Source organism: Excalfactoria chinensis, chromosome 2, assembly GCF_039878825.1.
Source record: "Excalfactoria chinensis isolate bCotChi1 chromosome 2, bCotChi1.hap2, whole genome shotgun sequence".
In the NCBI taxonomy this organism is placed as follows: Eukaryota; Metazoa; Chordata; class Aves; order Galliformes; family Phasianidae; genus Excalfactoria; species Excalfactoria chinensis.
In genome coordinates, this window is record NC_092826.1 from 135818886 (window position 1) to 135844431 (window position 25546).

The 25546-nt window shown below is 44.2% G+C and overlaps 1 protein-coding gene across 10 annotated transcripts in view; it reads left to right on the plus strand.

The window, feature by feature from the left end:
* Positions 1 to 25546, plus strand: part of PRKAG2 (protein kinase AMP-activated non-catalytic subunit gamma 2) — a 169601-nt gene that overhangs the window by 123194 nt on the left and 20861 nt on the right. For 6 of the 10 annotated variants that reach the window (XM_072328028.1, XM_072328030.1, XM_072328027.1 and 3 more), the window contains 2 exons: positions 10511 to 10592; positions 24919 to 25028. In XM_072328028.1, coding sequence (XP_072184129.1) covers positions 10511 to 10592; positions 24919 to 25028 — 192 coding nt within the window. Of the gene's footprint in view, positions 1 to 5808; positions 5828 to 9627; positions 9647 to 10135; positions 10155 to 10176; positions 10261 to 10510; positions 10593 to 24918; positions 25029 to 25546 lie in introns of those variants that run through there. The other 4 variants (XM_072328037.1, XM_072328034.1, XM_072328035.1 and 1 more) reach the window with 4 other exon arrangements.

Here is a 25546-nt window from a genome sequence, read left to right on the forward strand (position 1 = left end):
GGTTGAGGTTGCTATGTATTTATGTCGCTGAATCTCAGGTGCTATTTTGTTTTGGTTGAAGTCAATGCGATGATGGCCTCAATCCAGGAAAGCACTTAAAAGTGTGGTCAGTTTTAAGTACGTTGGTGGTCTGGCTGGAGTCAGCAGTACCAGAGCACTTAAAGCAATATACACGTTGGCCACTTCGCTCAGCCAAGGTCTTTGTACAGTTTATATTGTCTATTAAAACACTTACAAACGAATAGCACAAGTGGAGATGAAAGCTGATGGACAGACAGAGGATGGAAAAGGAACTGGGGAAAACCTGAGAGATTCAATAAAGAGTAAATAATGGAAAGAGCATGAGAATCAGAACAGAAGAAAACTCGTGGTGACAACAGGAAATAGCTGATCGCCAAGTGAAAAAGAGAAAAACAGCATCAGTAGTAAAGCTCAGGGGGGTGGCTGCCCTTATTCACCCCATCAGAGATCTCTGACATGATTGTCACTGCTTCCCTTGGTCTCCTGGTGCCTCAGTTTCCCATTTATAAAACCTGCACTGTCACACCTCCTGGAGTCACACAGATACATGAAAAAGATCTTCAGAACGCAGATATTCTTAGAACCGGAGATGTTAAGTGGCTTAAGATAACTATAGATAGCACATTGTATTTAAAGATTTTAGCAGCAGCCTTTTTCATTACATTGTAATCATTTACAAATCATTGTAAAGCAGGCTGGTTTTCTGACTTCTATGTTTATTTTAGAGCTTAGTTTGAAATGGATTAGACATCCTCAGGAACTGATAGCATTCACAGAGTTACCATAGGACATAGTGTCCCGCAGACTGTATACAGGTTACATACACGTATGCTTTAAATTCAATGTTGTGCACTGGATTTGCTCAGTTCTACTGTTTGTTTTTTGTCACAATTACACATAAAATCATTTTAAAATGTGAATCACTGAAATGCCTGTCTAAGTCGACGAACAACCTTAACTAAATACTTACTGTCCTAGAGATCCATAGCCAAGCTTCTATTCTGAACTTGGTGTGCTTTTCCCAAGAGCTCAAAATATCCAAACAAACTGTAAGAGAATATAACAACCACTGAAATGTCAAAGCCAAATCAGCTCCCCTTCTTTCAGGAATGTCCCGTGCTGTCTCTCACCCACAAGGCTTTACTTGGGCATCTTCTCAGAAGAACACAGCTGAAACTCCAACACTGCATTCAAATGGCCATGGGTAGAGTGTGTTCTTGGTGCTACCCAGCAGTAGTTTCCCTTGTGCAGAGCCATCACTGCTGTGGGAGCACTTTCTGGTTCCCAGTGCCATCCAGCACCAGACAGGGGTTGTGTGCCTCATGCACAGGTCGAAAGCTCTCAGAAAACTCCATCTCCGAGGATGATGCTCCTGGTCCCTAAAGGTGACTGACTTTGAAATATGACCACTCTGGCAGAGACAACCACTTTCATCTCAAACTACTGACTGCATTATTTAATTTAGTATTCAACTTCATTTTTTTTTTTCCATTTAATTGAAACTAAATTTCCAGTCTGCTACTTAACTGTGCTTCAGAAACTAAGAAGCATCTCTGGCAAGCTTACGTACACTTTAGTGTATATATATAAAGCATATACATATATATATATGTATATATATATAATGTAGACACATTAAATTCTCTAGATGTTATTCTGACTGTACTAAAGTTAGTGGCAGTTACTCTACTGGCTTCAGAGAGGCTAGATTTGCTCATAGCCCAACTGTTTCCTTACCTGTAATGACAATTTAAATGGCCCATTTTCATGATATTGATAGCTGAGAGATACCACACAGTGTGAATACAGAAGTCTTCTCACACAGACTGCTGAATACTGGCTCTGCATCTAAACTTATGTACACGTACACCCAGTGCTTACCATACCCGCACTGTGAGCATCCCCTGACCATCAGCACATTTTTGTATCCACACTTGCATAAACTCTGCAGTAATGTAAGCACAGTGTCAAGCTGGAGGTGTATCTCAGGTCCTTAACATTGAACTAATTTGAATTTCTTTTTTTTTTTCAGTTCTGTCTCATGGAATATGGGGAAAAGCCTTATTGGTATTTCCATATCTGTTTGTGGTATTGTTTGTAGTCATAAAACATTTAGCTGAAGCACTTGATACGCTTCTTGCTCAACACAGTCCTTACTTCAGCCCCTTCCAGATGGTATCAAAGCACAGAAGCAGTACATGCAAGATCTGGTTTCACTTGTAGTGTACCTGAAGTGATGGAATGATATAGTTAATAGGTTGCCAAAAGGGAAAGCATGCATGAGAGAAGGAAGATATCCACTGCATGATGCTGTCGTGGCAGATTTCTTTTATGCAGAACAAAAAAAAAAAAGAGTAGCAGTACACAATAATTTTGCCCAGAGTGATCAGCAGTAGATCTGGGAATAATTCAGAGAAAGGCCAGGCTCCTCAAGCTATGCAGATTGAGCACCATCTGAAGAATAGCTTTTTGTCACAAAAAAATGATCTGTTTGAAGATTACAAGTCAACCACGGGCTCTGTGTTGAAGGAATTTTACAAACTGTGCTGAAATGAACTTTATTATCTCTGAGATAGCTTTCGAATGCTCAGTGTCCTACTGTGTATTGGGATCCTCAGTTAAGATAAGCTCTGTAGAAAGTGACTGCCTGGTGCACAGTTCATTTGGTTAGCCAGCAGTTACCCACTTCGTAGCGCATCCCATGCTGCAGAGCCAATTATTTGTTCAGCCCAGGTGTGTATCAGCAACTAGAAGTTTAGTCAGGGCTGTGGGTGATTCAGCTCTGAGCTGGTCTGCCTCTGTCTTTCAGCGTCCCACCCCAGCAGCTCTCACCTGCATCATCCTCGCCATCTGGACTCACTGTATGTGTTTCCAGTCTTTGAGAGCTGCTGATGATCACGGAAATGCCATTTTAACAGTAGGCCACTATCAGGTTACTAGAATTTTGTGGGTCTTGCTCAAGCTTGAAGTACGGCATCAGTAAAAACACCATGACTGAAAGCTGGTGCAGTAAGGGTTTGCAGAATGGAGCCACTACCCACGAGCAAGGCTTTGAAACACCACTCTAAGATGAAGAAATGGTGCCTGGTAAATGTTTGGACAAATCAGATTTGCTTCTTAGTATTTTTGTAAAAATTTATTATCCTCAGCGGCTTCTGCTCTGTGGAGCATCATGCAGGGCTCTGGCCTCCGTCCAACAACAGTACTTAACTAAATGCTTCACTTTAACTAACACAACTAATCCTCTGAAGGAAGCGTCAGGTAAATGCGGGCTCACGCTTACTCCTCCATCCACTTCAAATCAGTCAGTCAATGCTTACCTGCTGTTTACCAATGATTTAGCTTCATCAAACAAAAAAAAAAACCCTACAACGTTTGTCACAACCAGATACATCTGCTTTAATCGTGTTTATTATCTAATCACTACTGCAGTAATTTCTCCTTTCCCTCAGCCAGTGAGGTAAGAGAGAGGTCCTATTTCAAAGAGAAGTATTTCTTTTCAAGCATATATGATAGCAAACATTTAAGACAAGAATAATCAAGAACCCTGGAATACTTCAAGCTGCTAAGTGACATCCTCGTGTTTGCAAAAATAGCACTTTTTGGGACATCAGTATTCTAACCCCGCTCTAGTCAGCCCCTCCCAAGTACAGAACGTTCTTTGTCTTTTATTTTGTGTTAAAAAGGACAGAATTTCATTGTCATGCTGTTTGATTACTAACATCTCATGCTAATTATACTGTCAGTCTCCACCTATATTCTACAGGAATGAGCTAAGGAATTAATATTGCCCACAGAGCCTTAGTTGGAGAAGGCTTCTTTGATACCTGGACTCAAAACTCTATCAGAGCTGCAGAGTGAGACAGAAATACCGCCAGAGATAAGAGGTTGTGCAAACAAGGGCCGCCTCTTCTCCACTTGCATTTCTCGTTAAGAGGTTAACTGGTGATCTGGACTCTTGCTTGTTTACTTCCTTTGAAGTTTATGCTTTTAGAATCACTTTACTCTCGTGTCACTGGTACATAGTTTTTCTTCTCAATCAAAACAACAGTGTCATAGGGCAGCGTTCTCTCGTGAGACAGGTTCTTCATTTCTGATGTTAGATTAGAAGAGGTTTCGTCAACCCATCCTGCTTCTCAATGCAGTCGGTGACAGAACTCACTGGGATCATCCCATACAGAAATATTTAGGCAGGGCTTTCCACTAAGAATGAGAAATCACTCTCCACGCTCAGTTTGTATGCCTTTGGGGTAACAGGATTTCAACACTGTAATCGCAGTGAAGATTTGCTATAAATGCACAGTGTGTATTTCAACATCTTTCCTAGTGCTGAATGTGTTTCTGTACTCCTTTCTTTTTTTAAGGCTAAATTTTATTGCTGCTCCAATTATGTTATTCGTTCAACCTACAAAAGATCCCCAACAGGGACTGCTGATCAGTAATAATTAACTCTGTGAAGTAATTAATGTTATAGCTTCTGTTATGCGTGAGAACATAGATTCAGTTTGTAGAAGGCTGGTTACTACCTATGAAATGTAAAAGCAATACACAGTTAATCTGTATTCCACGCCAACAGACTCCTCGTTCGGACTAGTGATGGATTCCTAATCTGATGGCATTGGGATGAAGGAAAAAACCTTTCTGGCTTGAGTGGCAAAGCTTGTTAGAGCTGTTGTAAAAAGAAACCACTAGAGTCATCTTTAATGTCACTGTACAATAACACAAAGACATGGAGAACAGACACAACTTGCCCCATCGCTTTCAAATGTGCTGCAGGATAGCCGTCTCTCAATTCATTTAGGGCCCTGTAGATTAAGGACAGAGTACTGAGCTGCCACAAGTCAGGATTCAGTTGAGAAGGATAAAATAACAATGCTGGGTGCATTTGTAGTGCCAGGCGTTGTTGGGATTTGATTACTGTGTTCTAAACATGTTGTAATGTCTGCGTTGTCACTATCTTCATTTATACAAACTACACTGGAATGACTATAGCATCTAATATCTCAAAAGCCTTCTGAGACTAGAGCAAATGTTATTGCATTTCTTCCAGGTACAGGAAGAAAAAAACTTGAATCCAGCATTTTGTATGAGACATCCCCCTCCTTACTAGTTTGTTTGGTGCTGGAACAGAGATTCCCTAGAATAAAAGGTAGAAACTCCACTACCCGCACAGCTGCTCTGTTTGCTCCAAGGTCTTTGAGGTAAGGAGGACTCTGCATCAGAATCAGGACCAGAACTCTGCGCTGGGACTGACTCTGTTCTCTCATCACACAATGGGCACTCAGCCATCCTACAGTAAGGCTTTCCACCATGCAATCAGCAGATCCAGGGTGGGATCCTAACCTCAGCCTTGCTAATTCCAGCCTTTTCACTATTGTAGACCACTGGTATCAGTTATCACACTCTAGCAAAAAGCAAGTGGGAGTTTAACTTCCAACAACCAGCAGATGAAACTCTTTTTTTTCTTGATATTTTTTTAGTCTCTTCCCACTTCATAAGCCAGACTAAATTAAACCAAAAATAAGCAGTAAGCTTTAAAAATTAACTTTGCCCAAACAGACAGCTACAGAATAAGCCTATTTATGACATAGATTTAGACAAAATCTAAATTGTTCATTGACAGCTCATCATGAGAAGAGCTGTTTGACTACTTGAGTTGTATGGAACTGTAATTGTAAGCAGCACTAAGAACGGTGGGAAAAAATACCATTTGTCGCTTACTCTTGCATTCAAAATGGGTTTGTCTTGATTTGCATTTAGATGGGAATTCCTTCTTGTTGCTCTTCAATCCATTAGCTTTTATAAGGTAAGTCATTTTTTTTTTTCCCTTTTGAAGTACTTCGAAGGGCATTCTGTTTTACTGCTGAACCATGAGCTGAACAGGTGGCACCCCGGCATAGATCAGTCTCAGCAGTGTTACTGCCTTCAGTGAGCAGAGCAGAATGATGGAGAAAGGCCAGGCAGACCCGGAGATGGGCAGCCTTGAATTTAACTGAAAACACCTATTTCTTACTGAAGAGCAGATATGTTTGTGGCAGTGCTTAAGCCCACTCCCAGCACAATCAAATAATGGTGCTTCACCGTCATATTCAGAAGGTTCTCCCAAAGTCCAAGCAAAGACTTCCTTGCTAAATGCTCAGTAGAGAATTTCTTATTCCATAACCAGTCGATCCAGAAGATAGTTTATCACTTTCCTTCTTGCAAGGACATATTACATTTTGGAACCTGTGATTGTTTTTCCCTTTGGTCCTCTTCTTTTGAGGAGGTTTTCAAGTCTTTCTTCACATGTCATTATTTCTCAACTCTTACATCACTGTTGTTGCTTTTCTTTGGATTCTCTACGTTTATTCTTGAGTTCCATGCCCAAAGCTGAATCCAATAATCTAGCTGGTGTTTAATCAATAAATGCATAGAACAGACTTCCACGCCTTACCCAGAAAACTTTAGTAGACAGCGTGATTTTTTTTCCCCATGAATTTGACATTGTTGTCTGACATTTGGTTTCATTCTTTGGTCATTTCTTTGCTTGACTGTTGAAAGCCCGTCTTTTCTCATTTTACTTTTGGTTATTCTCACTTCTGTGTAGCTCTGTACTTGTCCACACCAGCCTGCACCCTACTTTTCAAAGCATTTCATTATCTAAGTTGTAAGGCTATCCACAAAGGTACAGCTTCTTTTAATACTGGATTACCTGAAAATGTGGTTATTCATTATTCCTGCATTGAGTGTGAAACACTGAATGATATTAGAGAGAACACAGCCTCAGATTGAGTCCTCTGTTAAACCCTCCCGGTTAGATAAAGGACTGTTAATGCCTTCCTTGTGAGCATGGCTCTGACCTTTAGCAGCAGTTTCATCTGGAGTCTCTGCTTTGCTTAGGAGAGTGTCGTGCAAGATAGCGTCAATAGTCTCGTTAACTCACACTGCATCTGCCTACCACAAGGCTTCTAACTCGTTATTAAAGTGACTGAGATTGACTTGGTGTTGTTCATACATGTTGGCTGTAACCAGTGATCCTCCCTTCCTCTAATAACTTAAAATGGGTGTTTTTTCTCCTATCCATTTTGGAATCTATAAGTTCTATTGACTAGTTTATAGTTTCTTGGCTCCCTCCCCCCACCTTCCCTTAGAGACAGATACTCCAAGCAGAATGAAGCTGACTAACTGGAGACGTAGAGATCTAGTCAGTGCAGCAATTGGATCCCAGCACACAAGTCACGTATACGGAGTACTTGCCTAAAAGAAGTCATGATGGCCTAAAAATGACTGTTTCTCCACTGGTTGCAGTAGCAGCAGCCCAGGGTATGTTTTTTCCAGTAGGAAAAGCTACTCTGTACGTGTCCAAGCTCAGGTGGCACAAAACTCAGGCTCAACCAGCTGCTCTGATCTGATGACTGCCGCTGATAGATCCCTATCCTGCTGGATGCATTCCTACCAAGAACCCCAAGGCTCTTTTGTTCACATCTATTTTTTTGTTACGTTTCCTACTCTATCAACCTGAAGTTATTTCTTTGCCTCTACAAAGATTGCTGGCACCGCTTAATTAAGCTGTTCTATGCCACAAGTCCTTGCTTTTTGGGCTTAACCCTGTAAAATCTGAAACATGGCAAAGAAAAAAAATGCTTTGTCAGTTTTGACTTTGCATATATTTTTCTTCTAAATTGATATAAAGTTTATTTTCCTCAGTAATATTTAGCAAACAAAGTAGATACTCACTGCAACTCAGTTAAAATGGGTTACCTGGCACAATCTAATACCAAAAATTCGAACACTAATCTAGACAGATCCCTAGAATATAGTTAATGGAAACCTCCTGTGGCAGCAGAGCAGCCATAGCAAACAGATACTGAAATGTTACAGCATGCAGTATCACCTTGGTGGGAATTACAGACGCTTGGAAAGACAGATTTTCCCTACCTTTACCTGGTAATCCTTTTGTAAAACAGCAGGTCGAGTTTGTAGGGAGGTATTATCAAAGACTGCTGGAAATCTCTGCTGATTTATATACTTGTGCAGTCGTTCACAGTGAACAACACCGTTCTCATCATCCATCTAAGCATATGTTAAAGCAGGCTGTTTCCAGAGGCATAGTCCCACTGCCATTGCTGCACTCGGCATTTCTTGTGCCAGCACTATTGTGCGCAGAGCTGGATCAGGAACTGATCTGGATAAAGCCCCATCTTTTCTCTTGATCTGCTTGCTTTTCAGCCGCATCACTTTCCTGTTCTGACTCACTGCGTTGCCTACAAGCACAAGAAGAGCTAGAATGCAAAGCGATGAGCAGAATGAACACCATTATCAGCTGTTTGTTCTAAGATTGGTTGAAGTAAATTGTAAAATTGAGGCAGAATGGGGGATGGAATTTCAGCCTCCTTCACTGCTCAATTTACTTTGCCAGTGGGATGTTGTTTTGGGGTTTTTTTTTAGCAGTGTGGATGAAACAGCATGAAGTTTACATTACAAATCCCTGTGATATATTTAATCACCGCCTTTAAATTATCTTGACTTCCTCATAATACTCATCATCTGGATGTAGTTACTGCCACCATAAAGATCTTGCATTAAGCTCTGAGGTTCCCAGTGCAGTGGAGCTCGCTGCATTAAACAGGCTTACCTGGCTTACAATAAACATATGCCTATTTCACAGCAGTGAAATGCAATACGTACCTTTCAAGACCCACCTACAAATAACCTTGGAATTGTATTTCCTTGTGCTCAGGAGGTGACAATGCAGAGTAAATATCTGTTGTCTTAAACAAGAAACAAAATCAGGGCAGTTCTTTCCAATCAGGCACCATCTTATTCTTCTCTTGTGTTTAGCAAAATACATATAAACTCATCAACGTGAAGGCAAATGGCATGGAATATAATTACAGAGAGCCTTTTAAAATAGCTCCCAAGGATCATTAAAAGCTTCCAAAACCCTTAAAATACACTAAAAATGCCATAGATTAATAGGAATTGCCTTTAGACCTTCTGTGAGCGGACAGATAGAATACATATTGAAATTCTACATGTCTTTTAAGAGCGTAACTACGAGGGCTGCTCCGAAAGTAATGCCTCCTATTTGTACAATGTTGGCCTCTGGTATTCCTTGATGCTTGTTGAACGGGTATGGAGACCAAGCAGTGGATGTGAGCACAGTGAGGTGCTGGGCGGTGTGTTTCAGTGTACTCAGTGATGTGAATATAAGCCGTGTTCTGGATGGCCACGCAGGTTGAAGTGAGACATACAGGCTCTTGTTCATCACTGGCAAAAAAAAAGGCAACAGTGTTTTGTAGCTGAGAATTTGCTCTGTGGAAAGGCGTCATTGCGCTCTTTGTATCGGTTGTAGTTGCCGTGGAAATAAGTAGGAGGACTTACTTTCAGAGTGACCCGAGTAGAAGTGAAACGCTTTAGGATTTTATTTCCAATGGGTGTTTGTGGTAAAGAGCCAAATATTGCCTCTTTCCCAGCCACTGAATATCCCTAGAGAGAAGCAGGCCGGGCCGGCACTAACGTTAAAACTCTTGTCTGCTGATACATCCCAAACGTTCGGTTCTTTAAGAGCGGTTTTAACGCGTGACCTTCAGCACAAGCCTTACAACGCCTCAGGCGGACTCCTGCCCCTCACACACTGACGGAGGTGAGCACAGCCCGCTACGAGCGCTGACGGCCGGGCTGGGCGCCGCCTCCTCCTCACAACTGCAACCGAGGGCGGTGCGCGGGAAACCGGCTGCCCCCGCTCGGGGAGCGCCCGCCGGGGGAACCCCCCGCGCCCCCCCCCACCCACGGCGCAGTGGTACCGCCCGCCTGCCCGCAGGTGAGCGCGCGGGGCCGTACCACCTCCGCCCCGCGGGGGGAGCCGAGGGCTGTCCTCCCCACGCCCCCTCTCGCACCGCCCTCGCCCGGCGCAGCCGGCCGTTCGTTCGAGCCGCGAGATGGCCTGAGGGAGACGGCCGGCCCGGCGGAGCGCTTAGATCGGCACCGCGGCCAAAACTCCCTTTCCTCCACCTCGCCCCCCCCGCTGCGTGCCGCAGTGGTAGTTCCCTTCCCCGCTCGCCGCTGCCCGGCGGCCCCGACTGCAGCAAAACGGAACGTACCATTCCCCCGCGGGGGAGAAAGGGGGGCTGCGGGGGCGAGGCGGCCGAGAGGTGCGGCGGGCAGCGCTGCCCCGCGGAGAGCTCCGGCTCCCACAGCGCTCCCGACGGCCGCTCCCTGCGCTCGGGACCGCGCTGGCGGCTCCGGGCGGCTCTGCCGGTGGGAGCCCGGCGGCCTCGGGGTTAATGGGGCGCCGAGGAGGGGGGTGGGGGAAGGAAGGGCGAGTCCCGGTTCCTCCCCCTGGGTGTGTGTAAGAGCGGCGCGCAGCGAGCCGGGCGTGTGCGGGAGGCCGAGGGGCAGCCGTGCCCGACTCCCTCTCGCCGCCGCCGCCTCCCGATGCCGCCGCGGGGCCGCTGAGTCGGCGCCTGGATGCTCATCACGTCTCCTTCTCCTCTCTTCCCTCCCGCAGGCGGCGGCAGCGGCTCCGGCTCCCTCTCAGCTCCCGGCCGCCTCCGAAGGGATGCTGGAGAAACTCGAGCTCGAAGATGAAGGTAAAAAAACGCGAGGAGGGAACGGCCGGGGGGCGGGAGGGGGCGGTGGAGCGGGTGAACATCGCCGAGCAGCCCGGGGCGGCCGCAGCCTTTTGTCCCCGGGGCGACACGCAGGCGGCGGGGCCGGGCCGGGGGCGGCGGGGCTCTTCCAGCCCGGAGCGCTCCGTTCCGACGGGCCGCCCGCCTTCACCTGCGGCCCCGGTGCCGCTTAGGGGGTGCAGCTTCCCCGCCGTGTCCCCTCCCCAAGAAACGCTCCACGATACCAAATATAGGCTGTGAGAGCGCGGTGCGAGCCGTGGCCCGACGCTCCGCTCCGTGAGGCTGTGCCCTGGCTGGGCGCCGGCTCTTCCTGTCTCTCCTGGCTGCGGAACTTGGCCGGGCTGCTGCCCGCCTTCTCCTTGTCATTAACATCCAGCAAAGCGTTCAGCTTCACTGATCGATCCGCGATCGATTATCCCCCAGCTTTCGTCTTTCAAGTGAGCGCGGAGCCGATCTGTTCGCACAGCGCTGCGAGGCGGCCCGAACTTGGTAGGAACGCGTTCTTCTCTAGCTGCTAAGTGCCATTACGGAATGTAGGACGAATATTTAAGGAAAAACTTTGAAAATAGTAGGCTGAGTCACGCTGTGGAGGTAAATAGCCGGGCTGCTATGCTAATAAGCCGCCTTGGTGGTTAGCAGCGTTGTGGGGCTGCTCGCTAACACCTCGGTCCTGAGCTTCCTGTGTATGGAGGAAGGAAACTCCTGGCAATTGAATTCTATAGGAGTTTGGGGTTTTTTTTCCCTTTCTTTCCTTTAGGAGCCGTTACAAAGTTGGGTCTGTATCGAAATACTGAGTCCTGAGTGTGATTCAGTGTGAGCATTTGTTGCTAACCTGTAGCTCGCTCCTTGCGGCAATGATCCTGTAAATCCAGCTGGACGTTCCTTTTGTGCTTTGAAAGAACTCAAGTTACTGATTTCCTTTTTATACGTGTATTTTTAATCTGGTTACCGTAAATAGTGGCTCTTAAAAGCTGCTGACTCACTAACAGTTAAACCATCGTAAGCCCTTCAGGCATCTGTGGGTCTGAGAAGGATGGCAGGCAGGAAGAAGTAACTGAATAAACTCAGTCTTGAAACACCTTGACCTCCTCAGCATGAGCTGTTAGTGTGAGGGATGGGGTCAGGTATGTGTCCATCTCTGAGGGCACAGCAGTGAGGGAATGGGAGTTCTGGAGGAAGTTTGGTGGCTGCTGCTGATTTGCTTTGGGAACTCGGTTGGCTTCCAAAGGAGGGTTTTGTCTGGGGGCACTTGAGCTGGGGGGGCAAAAGGTGTTGGGGGTCTGTTAAAAGGCAGTGCCGGGTGGCACCCTGTGCCCGCTTCGCATAGTGTGGGAACTTGGAAGCGGTCAGCTGGTGTCCGTGCAGACCTCGTTCTGTGCCTGGAAAGGGAATGGAAGGCAAGATGTACATGGAACAGAGTGTGGACATCAGACCTGAACTGTGCAGGATGGCTTTACATGAGGAGGCCTGGAGAAGGAGAGTCACCGTGCATTGAGATGCAGGCAGAAATGCAGCGGTTTACTTGCAGTGCGTGTTTTATGACCTAAATTTTTCGCACTGATTGCTGTAGCTTGTGCTAATATTGGGGGTGGGGGAGTACAGTGGCATCTGATAGTGAGAATTTCTTCTTGCCGGGTGACAAATAGTGCTCAGAAGTTGAGAAACAGCTTTGAAATCTTGATAAGATTTAATTAAGTGTATGCAGCCACAGTTTAACTGATGATCTTTCGTCCAACTCTGAGTGAACTTTCTCCAGCGATACCTATGTTGAAAGGTGAACTAGAAACGTGAAACTTGTTTTGCTGCTGCTTTTGAGTATTTCCTCTTTCCAGTTTCTGTGTGATCGTGATCTCGTGTATCAAATTCTGCTGCAGCTCTCTTGAAACATAGAGGTTAATTAAAAAAGAAAAAAAAGAAAGAAAGCTGCAAAGTGAGGCTCAATCTGTTCACCGAATGCCATCCAGTGTGCTGGGAATGGATTTCTGCTTGTCATTCTCCTCGGAGGTTACGCAAATGAGGATGCGGAAGCACAGAAGGCGCTCATTTAATTTGGATTCTAATTAAGAGAGTTACGCTGGAAAAAGCGATACAGGAAAGATTTATAGCGTAAGTGTCGATGTAAGGAAGCGTGTGGAGTCTCGCATGATGAGATGGCTTCTAAGTAAAGGGGGATTTTTTTCCTGTCCTCCATATTTCATACCTAATTAATGTGGACAGTGCTACATTTTGTCCCTGAGATCAGTGCTGATTGTTGTCTTTTTCTTTGTGCGTGAAGCACATTTGGTTAATGTATGTGACAGGACTCCATGGGATCACTGTGACTTACTGGCTGATCACTACCTTTCTGCTTCTTATTATTGGCTTAATAATACTGCTCTTATGGGCTGTAGAAGAGTAAATTCTCTTCTTTGAGATGGTGGTTAACAGAGCAACTGCACTACAGCTGAGATGGGACAGGTGCTGAGGAGAAGGACTGGATAGGCTTGTGGATATTTGACTCATGTGGAGCTCCATAAAGGTTTCTTTCCCCAAAATAATCAGAGTAGAAAAGCTTAAAAGCTCGTGTAAGAAGCTCAGAACACCTTTGAACTGGAAGATTTTTCTGTTCAAACAGAAAACTTTATTAAGGCACTCTGAACTCATTCTGCTCAGTGTTCCTTGGATGGGGGTGACCTACCTATGTCTTCTCTGGAAGTATTGAAGTTATCTGTGGGAGGCAGTGGAGTTTCTTGTTGGAATAGGTTAGTGCTCAGAGTCCTTGTGTGAGTCTGTTATCTGTGCTGCGGGTTTGCTTGTTCTGGGCCAGTGCTTAGTTGCTAAAATAAGCAACTCTTGATGTTCAAAGGGAACCTCCTGTTTTGCAGTTCACGTTTGTTGCCTCCTGTTCTTATACCAAGCCTGGTTCCATCTTCTTCAGGCCTTCCTTTCAGGTCCTACTGAGCCTCCTTGTCCCTGGACTGAGCAGTCCCTGCTCTCTTTGGCTCTCCTCAGAGGAACTCCAGTCCTTCCATGGCCCTTCTTCTGATTCTCCAGTATGTCCATGTCTCTTGTATTCGAGGAGCCCAGAACTGGATGCCTCACTCCAGGTGTGTCCTTAACAACCCTGAGTAGAGGGAAGGGTACACCTCCTTGTGCTGCTGCCATTACTTTGTGCTGCCTTCGTGGTAGCAAGGGCACATGGCTGGCTCATGTTCAACTGATGTCTGCCAGAACCTCAGGCCCTTTGCTGTCGAGCAGCTTTCTAGCTTGGTATCTCCCAGCTTGTCCTCATACCTGGGGTTGTTTTTCCCTAGGTTTAACACTTTGCACGTCTCCACATTCTCATTTTTCTTTCCCAGCAGCTACTGATAAAGCAACATTTAGAAGATGCCAGAAAAAAAGTGTGCAGTTAACTCAGGGAGTCTTTGCAAAGGCAGAAGTTAATTGCATGGTTCTCAATTCCTAGTCTGGAAAAAAGCACTCTGCAAACTGCAGGCAGCAGCCGTAGCTTCAGCGTCATGGAACTGTGTGCTCATTCCTGAATGCTCTCCTTCCTTGCACAGAGTAGCACTTAGACAGTTATTTGATGAACGGTTTGTGTTAGAGTGGAATTCCTCATGGTGATGCCCTGGTCTTCATCTCACTTTCTTCATCTCTCGTGTCTGATGCTTGTTATTGGCTACCTCTTGAAATAAACTTTCACCAGTAATTGCGTCCCCTCTTGACTAACTGTTGTGTCTGGACTCATTCCTTCCACGCTCTGTAGATTTTCTGGGAAGTGGTTTCTTGCTGAGCCCTTCCTATCTGCCAGCCTCCCACTGGCAAGTGAGTATCTGAATCAAGGTGTGACGGCATGTCACTGTGTGCCAAAAATAGCTACAGGAAGTTGGTAAGAAAATGCACGTTATTGTGCATGCTGGATTTTGTTTCTGAATCAGAATCAGGTTAGCGAATCAGTTTAGGAAATGCTAAAGATAATCACTCCACAGCTTTATTGTATTTAGTATTGCTGTTTAGTATTACTAACAAAGTACCAGGGATGCGGTGTTCTTTTGCAGCTGCAATTTGCTTCTAATAAGTGATAATCACGTGGTTGCTGGAGCTGTTGTTGCAGAGAGCTGAGGAATGGTGTTTTGCTTGTACTATACAACATTGGGGTACATGGTGATAATGTAAGGGGGTGTTGTGTATCACATCTTTCACAGCCTGTTAGAACAGCGGGTGGACATAACAAGAAATTATTATGTGGAGAGGATAATTGGGATGAAAGGACTTTGGGAGTTTTGTCATCTTTGGCGAGGATCTTTTGCCTGGTGCAAGTACTGCATGTGGCTCTTCCTGTCAGCCCAGCACTCACCAGCTCCATGTAATCCTAATTCTTTCTGCACCTATAAGAGATGTAGCTCTGATCGCAGTGCTTAGTCTTAGTTTTACAGTGAGGAAAGCCCTCGTCAGAGCTGAGTAGGAAACAACCAATTCATAGCAGCACATGAAGTCGTACCCAGTCTTTGTCAGAAAACAAACATGTCAAGTGTTATTACTTTGGCAGATGATGTTGAGTACAGCAGAAGATGCAGCCTTGTTGTACAGGACATGCTTTTAAAACCTCTGCTTTTAGGCTTGAGAGTAGAGGAAAAAAAGCTTGCATAAAAGTTCAGCTTGCTAAAATACTTTTTTTTCCCCTAATCCATTCCTGGAAACAGTGGAACTGTTCTGTCTGGGACTTCCTAGAAACAGTGGTAGGAAAAAGGCCTGTTGTGGTAGCAGTAAGTCCTTGTAATTACTTAGCCAAGATGCAAGCAACTGAGAACAGAACTTTAGAGGAAGTGCTGGCGCTCATTTCTCTTGGTATTATTGCACCTACAGAATGTGCAGACATAATCTTCCTAGGGAAAGCCATGATGAGCTGCCAGCAGGTTGGTGACCCGCTGCTGGACATAATGTCCAAGACTTTGAACAGTATCACCTCTACTTCCTTCCAGTTGCCCTGAGAACATCGTAGCATGTTGACTTGCAGATGCTGAGTTGGCAGTTGACTACTCCAGTGAGTAATGGTAGAAATAGCAGATATAAAAGCATCAGTGTTGTCTTAGAAATGACTACAGGGTGGTGTATCTTGCTTGTGTCTGCATGCAGCAGTGTGGTAGAGCAGGGTGACTGTTGCCTTTTCCTTGATAAACATCCCATGTGATGGTCTGAAATATTCTACCTGAATCCATGGTGCTCGTGAAGGCATGGCAGTATAGGTGAAATCATGTTGTGTTGGTGGTCTGGTAACCTCAGCTGCTAAGTTTGATTTTCATGGTCAAGTCATTCCTGTTGGAAAACTTAGTGCCTTTGGGCAAGGCTGGGTACTGAATGAGTGGGACTTGATTTAAGCTGAAATAATGCCAGTGTGGTAAGAACAACAGTGGAATATCTGCGTGAGTTGGCTCAATGTAATTATTGCTAAATAATCCTGAGATGCTTCTGCTTCCTAATCACCTGCAGCAGATATGTCTGTCGTGTAAGATAGGGTTCTCTGTCAAGTACTGTGTTTCAGATAACTTGAGGCTGGATGTTCACAAGTATCTGTCTGTGAGGCCTGACTTGAAGTGAGGTCACTCAAAGCAGCAGAAGTTCTGTTAGGACCTTGCTATAAGCTATCTACAGTTACTTTATTGAATGCTTCCAGAACTTAGCAGGGTGTTGGGAAGAAGGCAAGTCCAAAACATGTTAAGAAATGTGCTGTTTCCAGAGGAAATACAGCACTTGGGGGTACTGTTTTTCTTAGCAGTTCTTGCTTCTTGAAACAAAGCATGCCTCTCCATACTGAGGCTGTTTAACTATAGATGCATGCAGTAATGAGCTTTACTGGGGCTCTGCTTGGAGCAGAAAAGACTGACAAAGGAAAGGCAGGGGGGTTGGGAGAAAATCTGCCTGTGGGGTAGTTACACCAGTGTCTCATATTAATGTATCATCCAATCAATGGAATACAAACATAACTATGTTAGGGCAGAGCTGAATTTGACATTTGGCATCTAGTCTAGGTTGGCATCAAGACAGAACTTTGGGAAGCCTAAATAACTCGATCCTTTTAGGAGTCGCTCATGTCTGACGTGTTTCTGTCTGTGATGTGGTTATTCTCATGGTAGTTCTGACTGCTATTTGAGTAAGTCTGACTTGGATTTTGCTGTTCCATGTCAAGCAATTTGGTGAACAATTCTACCGATAGTCAAAATTCACAGAAGTTTAACTATAGCAGAGATTAAATGGCAATCCTCAATTTGGCTTTAAAGCAGATTTCAGACACTTATTTTAGGTTTTTCAGAGACATGTTTCCTTTTATTTGTTTTTGGACAAGATTATTGTGCTTCTGTGATGTAGTTCAGGCATTGGGCATGAGAGTGTCTCCATTCTAAAGTGTATGCAGACCGTGTGTAGTAGGATTGGTGCTTGCTTTAAAGAAACTGCCAAGAAGTCAAGGTTTTTTTTACCAGTCTTCCTGTACAGATAACATTTCTAAGGATACAGGCTGCTTTATTCCTTCATCCATCACACTTGAACCTTGCTTAAGTTCTGCTCTCCAGCGTATGTTTCCTGATGTTAATATCCAGAGGTTTAATACCATCTTTGGTTTCTTAGGTTGTGGTTGGCATCTCTCAATCTCAAAGAGTGTGTTTGCATTCCAAACTGGTAATGCCTTAAATTAGATCCTTGTTTGGGATGCTTAGGGAAAAATCGTACTGTCTGTTGTCAACCTAATTATTAGGCTGTAGGCTGATGTTGCTGCCCCTGTTCACGAAAGCTCAGTGATTTGGCTGTAGTCAAAGTACAAAACCCTTAGCTTTGGCCTGACCTTGGTCTAAGTGATAGTGAGCTATTCCAGAGGTGCACAGTTGGACTTTTGGTACAATTTACTGGTTCCCCAGGTAGTTCACAAACTATGCAGCTTTTGCTTGTAAACAAATAAGTTCCTCTGCCTGCCTGGACAAGAAGCCTCAGAGCTGCTATGATTAGCTCTGGAATGTGAAGTTTCTTAAGCTGCTCATTGCATTCTGTCTGCCTCAGATCTCAGGTTATTTGCTTATGCAGTCTGCCAGCAGAGAGCAGTGGCATAAAGGAAGTGTTGACTTCCCAAGGCTCCTAACTAGGACATCTTCATTCCAAAGCTTAGGAGCAGAACCCAGTGCAGGGTTTTGAGGTGTGATGACACAAGGAATGCTGGAAGCAAGCTCTGGATCTTGTATTTTTTTCAGGCAGTTATTTGTATTACTTTTCTCTTAACTGTCTCAGCTATTACTAGTTTGGAGAAGTGGAGATATTTAAGCCTCAGAACCACAGGAGTGAAGCTGTGTTGATAGTGTATTTTGTTCTACACTAAGGCGGCTGCTGCTGTTTGTCTCATTCCATGTTTAGGATCTTTGAAGGAGGAGACTATACAAAATCCTGGGGTTTTGTTCTGTTTAACCAGCTTCTGGAGTGAGTTAATGGTTCTGTGACAGCTGCACTGAGTTTGTTTGGTTTTGTTTGGTTTGTTCTGGTTAAGCACACAGTGCCTTTTCCCTACTTGCAGTTTACTGTATGAAAGGAATAGCGGTAGGAGTTCTTTCTGAGTGTATCTATTAGATGGTCACTTCCCTGTTTTGTGCTCATCAGACCAAGCACATTTTTTCCAGTTCTGGTATTTGACACCATTAACTCCAAGCCATTTGTGAATTTAAATTCTTCATCATTTCTAAATCTTGCAAATTCTTGGAAGCATCTCCTGGTTCTGTTTCCGAGACTGCTAATTAGAACCTTGAATTAAAGGAAATGCTGATTCTCTGAGTCTTTTTGCAATGTTTTCCCTGTGAAGCATCAAACTACTGGTAAAAGCGCTTTGTTACTAACTTAGAGACTGAAGCAGTATGGCCGCCAGCTATGTAGCTAGGGCTTCTCCTGTCTGCGTGTGTGATAACCTTGTCTCTGCATTGAGTAGCCCCTTGTGACAAGGGGAGACAGCATCTGAATTACCTTAGTGATCTGAAGTGATGCAGTAGTTGTGCAAGCTGTAGAATTGGGAATGGTTTTAAACTGAGACGGGGAGGTTTAGGTTAGATGTGAGGGGGAAGTTTTTCACCCAGAGGGTGGTGACTCACTGGAGCAAGTTGCCCAAGGAGGCTGTGGATGCTCCATCCCTGGAGGCATTCAAGGCCAGGCTGGATGTGGCTCTGGGCTGCCTGGTGTGGTGGTTGGTGACCCTGCACATAGCAGGGGGTTGAAACCAGATGAGCACTGTGGGCCTTTTCAACCCAGGCCATTCTGTGATTTAAAAGGCAGGCTTATGTGCCAAAAGGAGTAGATGCAAGAAACCCTAAATCTTTTTCAAATGCCTTAAGAGAAGTCTTCATCTCAAGATGTAGAAAGCTTCCTTTTCTACATGTAGTTCTTAACTTTTTCATGTACCTATTTTTTCCCCATTGTTTCCTGTACTTCCAGAATCTCAGTTTGTGGGATGATCTATGCTAGGAGAGCACAGCTTCGGCTTTCTAATAGTATCTGTGCATGTTCCTGCTTTCTCAAATGCTCCTCCTATCAGAAGTTCTGTATTCTCATTGTAAGGAAGAATTCATCTTGAATCACTGGAGAAACTGCTGATACTGATCTGTAAATGCACTTCCTATCACTTTGTATCAGTGTCCTACATCTGTGAACTCAGTGTGATCTTTCCTTAGCTGCCAGCTCATGCATTCTTTTATGTTGTGGTGGGAAGCATCCAATCTGCAGCTTGTGTGTCGTGTAGCCTGTGGCTGCATGAATAATGCCGCTCTGGAAGTTTGCTGTGTGGTCTGCCAGGATATCTTCAGTTTCTCTGCAGCTTTCTTGTTTCTTTCTTTGCATCCTTTTCTTCCGTTTCCTCGTGTTTGAAATCCTTTTGGCTTGTCATGGAACAGTCAGTAGTTGCTTTCTGTATATCAGGCTAAATCACACCTAAGGTCAGTGCTAGTCCTTTGCTAGCCTTGCTTGCTCTGTTAGCAGCAAAGCTGTTCCAAGCCTGTTCTAAAAATGTAATGATTTATCTCCTGCCACTTACAATAGGCATCTTTGTAACCATCTCTTTCTACCTTTCCCATTCTTTGTTACCACTAGGTTTTGACACCCACGTCCTCAGTCAGATGATCTTTTTGGCAGTGTTTGGTTGTTGTAGGTTTTGTTTTATTCGAAGAACAGCTTCCTCATGAATGAACATAAATCAGATGATGCAGTCAAACACCACTTCTTGTTCTGTGCTCGTCCTTATGCTAAGTCAGTATTCTTTTCCTGCTGAGTCTGACATTGATTCTGCATCTGGTGTCTTGTTTCTTGTCTGCTGGTTTTGGGGCTCCTGGCTCTGGAGCAGACTGAAGGCATTCCCTCTTACTGCTCTGTTCTGTTACAGAATCCATTTGTTGTACATGAACGCTCCAGTTGCTGTGTTCACTGTGAGACGTATTGCTCTTACACAGATTACTGTAAACTTCTGTTAACCAAGTATTTAATTACCTTAGCTGGTTAAGTAACAGCAGGGTGACTTTGTTAACACCTTTTTGCAAAGCTTATTGGCTTAACTGTATTGATAAACTTCACCTAATACATTGCTATTGGATCGATTCTGTGATTAAAAATTGGGATGAGGATATCTTTTGTCTCTAATGTGAAAGTTCTTATTCACTGCTATCTGGAATGTCACAATCAACGTGTTACTGGAAGCTTGGTGTTTTCTTTCAGTGTAGCCTGGTGGGAGGGCGGAAGAGGGGGGAGGATATAGTGTGTGTGCTTATGGTTTTTGGCTTCCTCTGAGTTATTTGCCTAGTTAGTGGAGGATGCTTTTGGCATGCTACTGAAAGGGGTGTCTCTCTGCTTTTTAAAAGTTAGCAGTTAGTTTCAAAGCGATCTTGGAAATGTCAGTTACACAAACCATTGTTCAGGTCTATCAGAAGGTGTCTTTATGTTCATCAGATAAGTGAGACTTACTAAAGCTGACAGCTCACGTCCTAATGGTGAGGAGCAGGGCTGCTCCAGGGAGCGTTCCTCCAGCTGCAATGATGTGGTTGAAAGATGAAACAGTTTGCATGGGGCATAGTACCTTCCTTCCAGGTGCTCCTGAAATCACTCGTTAAACTTGGTGTGACTGGATACCAGTGCAGAAATAAGGAGTGTAACGTATCTATAATATAGGTATTGGTCTCGTTTTAAGATGTTACTTTGTATGGTTGAAGCCATACATGTGTGGTCTAGGATCTCATTGCTGGGCCAGTCAGACGTGATGAACCACAGGAAAAGACACCGTGTGGTTTGCAGTAAACACCTCTGAGAAACTTCCTGCAGGTTTCCATGTGACAGCATTTGGAGGCTTTTCAGGATGTGTTGACCATATGTGTTACTGCACGTTCCTGTTCTCCATCTGCAGGCACTTCTCCAAGGCATTCCAAAGAGCAGAAATCTGAGGGGGAAGCTGCAGTAGGAAAGTACTCTGTGTGGTGGTGAAGGTGTGAGTAGAGATGAAGATACAGAAGACCTGAAGAATGGCTTCAGGAATGCTGTGGAAGTTTCCCTTTTAATATATGGGTATACAGATGCTAGCTCCATATTCTCTCTCTAAATAGAGGGTTAAACATAGTACTGGGTCCCGCTGCAATCTCTGAGTCAGTGTTGCTCAATAGTTTCTCCATGTTTTTCTAAATAATAGCCTTTAAAAAATAAAGTTAAGACATGGCTGATGTTGTAGAGGAGTGGGAGAGAAAAGGGGAGTAAAAATGAAGTGCACTTGAGTACCTAAGTTAGGGGAGTGGGTTTTGGAAAAATACATGGATAGATCTTTTAAAGAATGTCCGCTTGAAGATTTATGAGCAAGTTATCCTCCAAGAAATAGGCTTTCATGAGGGAACACCAAGATGGAAATGCATGATCAGTCATAGTGCACTCTTTTCCCAATCCCTGCTGTAGGTTGAGGTGATTCCTGCTGGGAATCTGCTGTCTGTGAGCAAGTAACGTTCAGATAATGAACTGTAGGAAGCTGCTGTTTGGCTGGAGGCAGCATCCTGACTCGTGGTATAAACATAAGCTGAGTTCCAACAGATGTACTTCCCCAGGGCTTCTCTCCAACTGCCGTTGCTGTGCCAGGGTAACTGTAATTGTCTGGTGCCATTCCATCTTCACACTTAATGCAGGAGTTGTTATAGAATCAGCATGAGAGGCATATATCAGCCATCTGACCAAGGGAGAAGGAAGAAAATTGATAGGGACAGCGAAGACAGCTTGTGCTTGGCATTGCTGCAGTTCAGTTCAGCTTCCAAGGAGAAGCACTTGAGATCTTGTTCTCAAAATGACTGTAGTGTGTAGTCCTTCTGTGGTGTGATACAACGTGGGGCATCCATTACTGTAAAGGCGCTTCTGCAAATCTAATTCTGGATACCTCAGTCACTTCAGGCAGGAGAAGAGATCCTGTATTGCCTGTTGTACAAGTAGGTGTGCATCACTGTGCTATCAACACCTGAGCAGACCACTGATTTGTGGTGAAAGGAAAGAACAGCCAGCATATACACATAGTGCTGCTTGTTGGGCAGGTGGCCTTCTGTGCTAAGATGTGAAGAGACCGAGTGGGGTTTCAAGTCTAGCAGGAATGCATTTGTTCTTGTCTGTCTGAAGGGAGTGCTGCTTTGCAGATACTGGGTAAGGCTGCAGTAGCTTTACAGCTGCAAAGAATGGGCATTTAACAAAAACCAAATACAGCCAAACCTAGAAGATAAACAGCTAATAGATTAGAACTATCTTAATGGAGATTAGGATATCTGTATTTGATTATTTGTGTTTGCAGTGTGATGGTGGTTGTATATAAACAGGCTGTAAGTCTGTCCTCTTGAAGGTTAGAGGAACTGTAAAGAAGGCAGTGCCCAGTCTGCCTGTGCTGTGCAGGGAGGTTGAGTGTGTAAGCGTGCTTATAAGGTGTAGCAGGTCTTCAGCTTGAGACCTCTTCTTTGAGCAGCTGTATAGGCTGATAGCTCACCATCCAATATGCGTACAAAGAATTGACCTAAGGTAGCTTTAAACATTTCCAGCTATCTGAAGTGTTTGTAAGGTCTTGAAATATACTTTCAGTAGACACTTGATGAACCAATTTAGAACATATGAAGTGAATCTGTGCTGCTTATGTTCTGTGTGTTTAGTTGGTAGCTAATACAGCAGGGCATTATACTCTTCATAGTATAAGGGTCTTCTGTAGAAATAAACCTCAGCTGTAGCTGCACAATTGGATCCTTGTTGAGATTCTGGTTCACTAGCTATTTCTGAGTGTTAAACACAGTAGTCACACAATAGCTGTCGTGTGCGTCTAAAGACTTCTGGCCAACCTTCCCTCCTCAGTGGGGGAACAGATTTCTTTGTGGTGCCTGAAGTGATTTGCCTATTTCAGACCAACTGATTGAGCCTAATGTGTCAATTACTGCACTTGCTATAGGAATATATTACATTTGCATAACCGTTGGTTTAATTGTATTGAGCAGCAATGTGCCCTTCGTAAGGTTTTCTTCAGCTAAAAATAGTCGGTCGTTTTGCAGTTCATCAATTTTCTGATGTCTTCCTATGTTTGTTTCCACCTGCACTGTGCTTAGTTGTATAGAAGGTAAGGTTGTTAAGGCAACAGAATCAGTAGGAGGTCCAACTTCAGAATGAGAACAGAATTTCCCTGGGCACCTATGGCCAATTCTGGGTATGTGGTGGAAGCTGTGGAGGGCCTCTGTTTCAGTCAGCATGGGAAAGTGACTTGGTCTGCGGGGGATTTCACAACTGTTGGACCACAGTCTTGCTTGCCACGGCAGTTAGAAGGTATGTAATGAAAGAAGCAGGAGACTAGAAGTTGCAGAGGAGAGTTTGCTGCTCTGTAGGACTGAATGTTGTAGCTCTTGTGGTACTATGGAAAGACATGATAGTGCACTGTCTCTCTAATGGTTACTGATCATTTAGTTCACTCACTGTGTACTAACCCATTGGGAAAAGACCTGAAAGTAAATGAGGACTTATTATGACTGTAGAACAAACCTTGTTCAACCTCATTTGCTGAATCCAACAATTGAGTTTCTTCTGCTTCCTCACAATTGTATTCCTCTGGAAGTGCTTTTCATACTGCTTGGGTTTTGGTTGGGAAAGGACTTTTTCCCCCCACTCCTGTGAAGAGCAGTGAAAGTTGGAGATGAGGAGCTCGGTTAGTATGTAGAAGAGACCATCTGTGTGTTAGAGCAGCTGCTTAAGGGGGAGGTCCAGCTTTGATACTATAGAATTGGATTCAAGAAGCTGTGCTGAGCCACTCTGGAAATGACCAGTATTTTCTCCAACAGTAGATGATTACATTTGAGCAAACAGATCAAACAAGGAGTTTTGAGGCTGATTGCTTCCTAATGCGAAGTTCCTTGGTTAGTAGCTATTTCCAACTTGTGGGGTTTTTTTCACTCTGAAAAAGCATAATGTATGCCCAGGTTCTTCCTGCATGTTATTACAGGGTTTAAAGGCTGTATGTCTGATAGAGATGTTAACTTTGTCTGGGTTCTGGGTACCTGCCATGAATAATGGAGGGCTGAATTGCTTTTAGAACGTAATTGATAATAATGAAGTTAACATACTGCAGCAAGTGTGAAGTTTGCATGTATATACATCTGAACTCTGACACAGGCAAAGCTGATTTAAGTTAATGCAGGCTGGGTGCTGGATCCTGGCTACAGATATACATGTTTAACAGGGGGGGAAAAAAACCAACCAAAACTAACACTCCTGCCCAGATGGATCCTGACCATAAATGACAGTGTGACATTTGTGATGTGGTTTGTAAGGTAGCTCAGGTAGAACAATGTGATTGTGTTACCTGCCTGCTGCCTCTTCAGAAAACAGAGGGCTCCAAGAGGTAGACTGGACAGAAATGAGATCAGAGCCCTCCCCGTATAAGGAGCTTGAGTTAGTTAAGTCTGACGCTACTTTAGTTTCAAACTGGCTTTGTCTGTACATAATTGCGATTCAGGTGCTTAGTGTGCATGTTCAATGTTTATTTTAAAGACCAAATGCCTGAATTGTAACTGTTCCATACTGAAATCCCTTCTCAGCAGGGGAGGACCATGCACCTTGTGCTGTTTAATTTGAAAGGAAAGAGGAGCGGAATGCAAAGTGCAGAACTATGAACTGTCTGTCTAGATCGGAAAGTGTGAGCTTGAGTTTTGCTTGAGGGATGTCCTTCTGCAATGGTGTTGAGTTGATTTGGCATGCTTTGAACTTCTTTTTTCTTTAAGGTTCTTTAAATAAAACAAAATGTTTTTACTTACAGCACTTGAAGAATCGGAAAGTGACATTTATGTGCGATTCATGAGGTCACACAAGTGTTATGACATTGTTCCAACAAGCTCTAAGCTTGTTGTTTTCGACACTACGCTACAAGTGAGTATTCTTCTTTCAGTCTGCCTTTCCTTGCAGTTCTGTTTTTGAAATGGGACTGTGTTTCCTGAGTGTTAAATGAACTATTGTCTCCTATAATGCTGTACTTTGAATATGAAAACCCCATATTGTTTCAGACATATCTTTCAGGTTACACTAGTGGAAGATCCTTGAGGGTGGAGGGGGCTTCCTGGCTGAACAGAGTGAGGAGATATAATTAGCAACTATAATCACTAATGAGATTCTGAAAACCCCATATTTATGTTCTTTGTGACTGTCAATTTGTGTAAAGATATCTTAGATAGAGCTCCATGTGCAATAGTTAAGGTTTCCAGGTGTTCTGAGCCTGTTCCTGCTATATTGCTGAGATAATTTAGGACTGCAATGGGTGGCTTAATGATGCAAATTACTGCATTCTCCAGAAAATTTGTTTTCAGCTTTTCTTTTTTGCTTTTAATCAGTAAATCATCATCTGTTAGACTCTTGGCTCTGTGGGAAGAGTTTATTTGCCAAAGGATGGC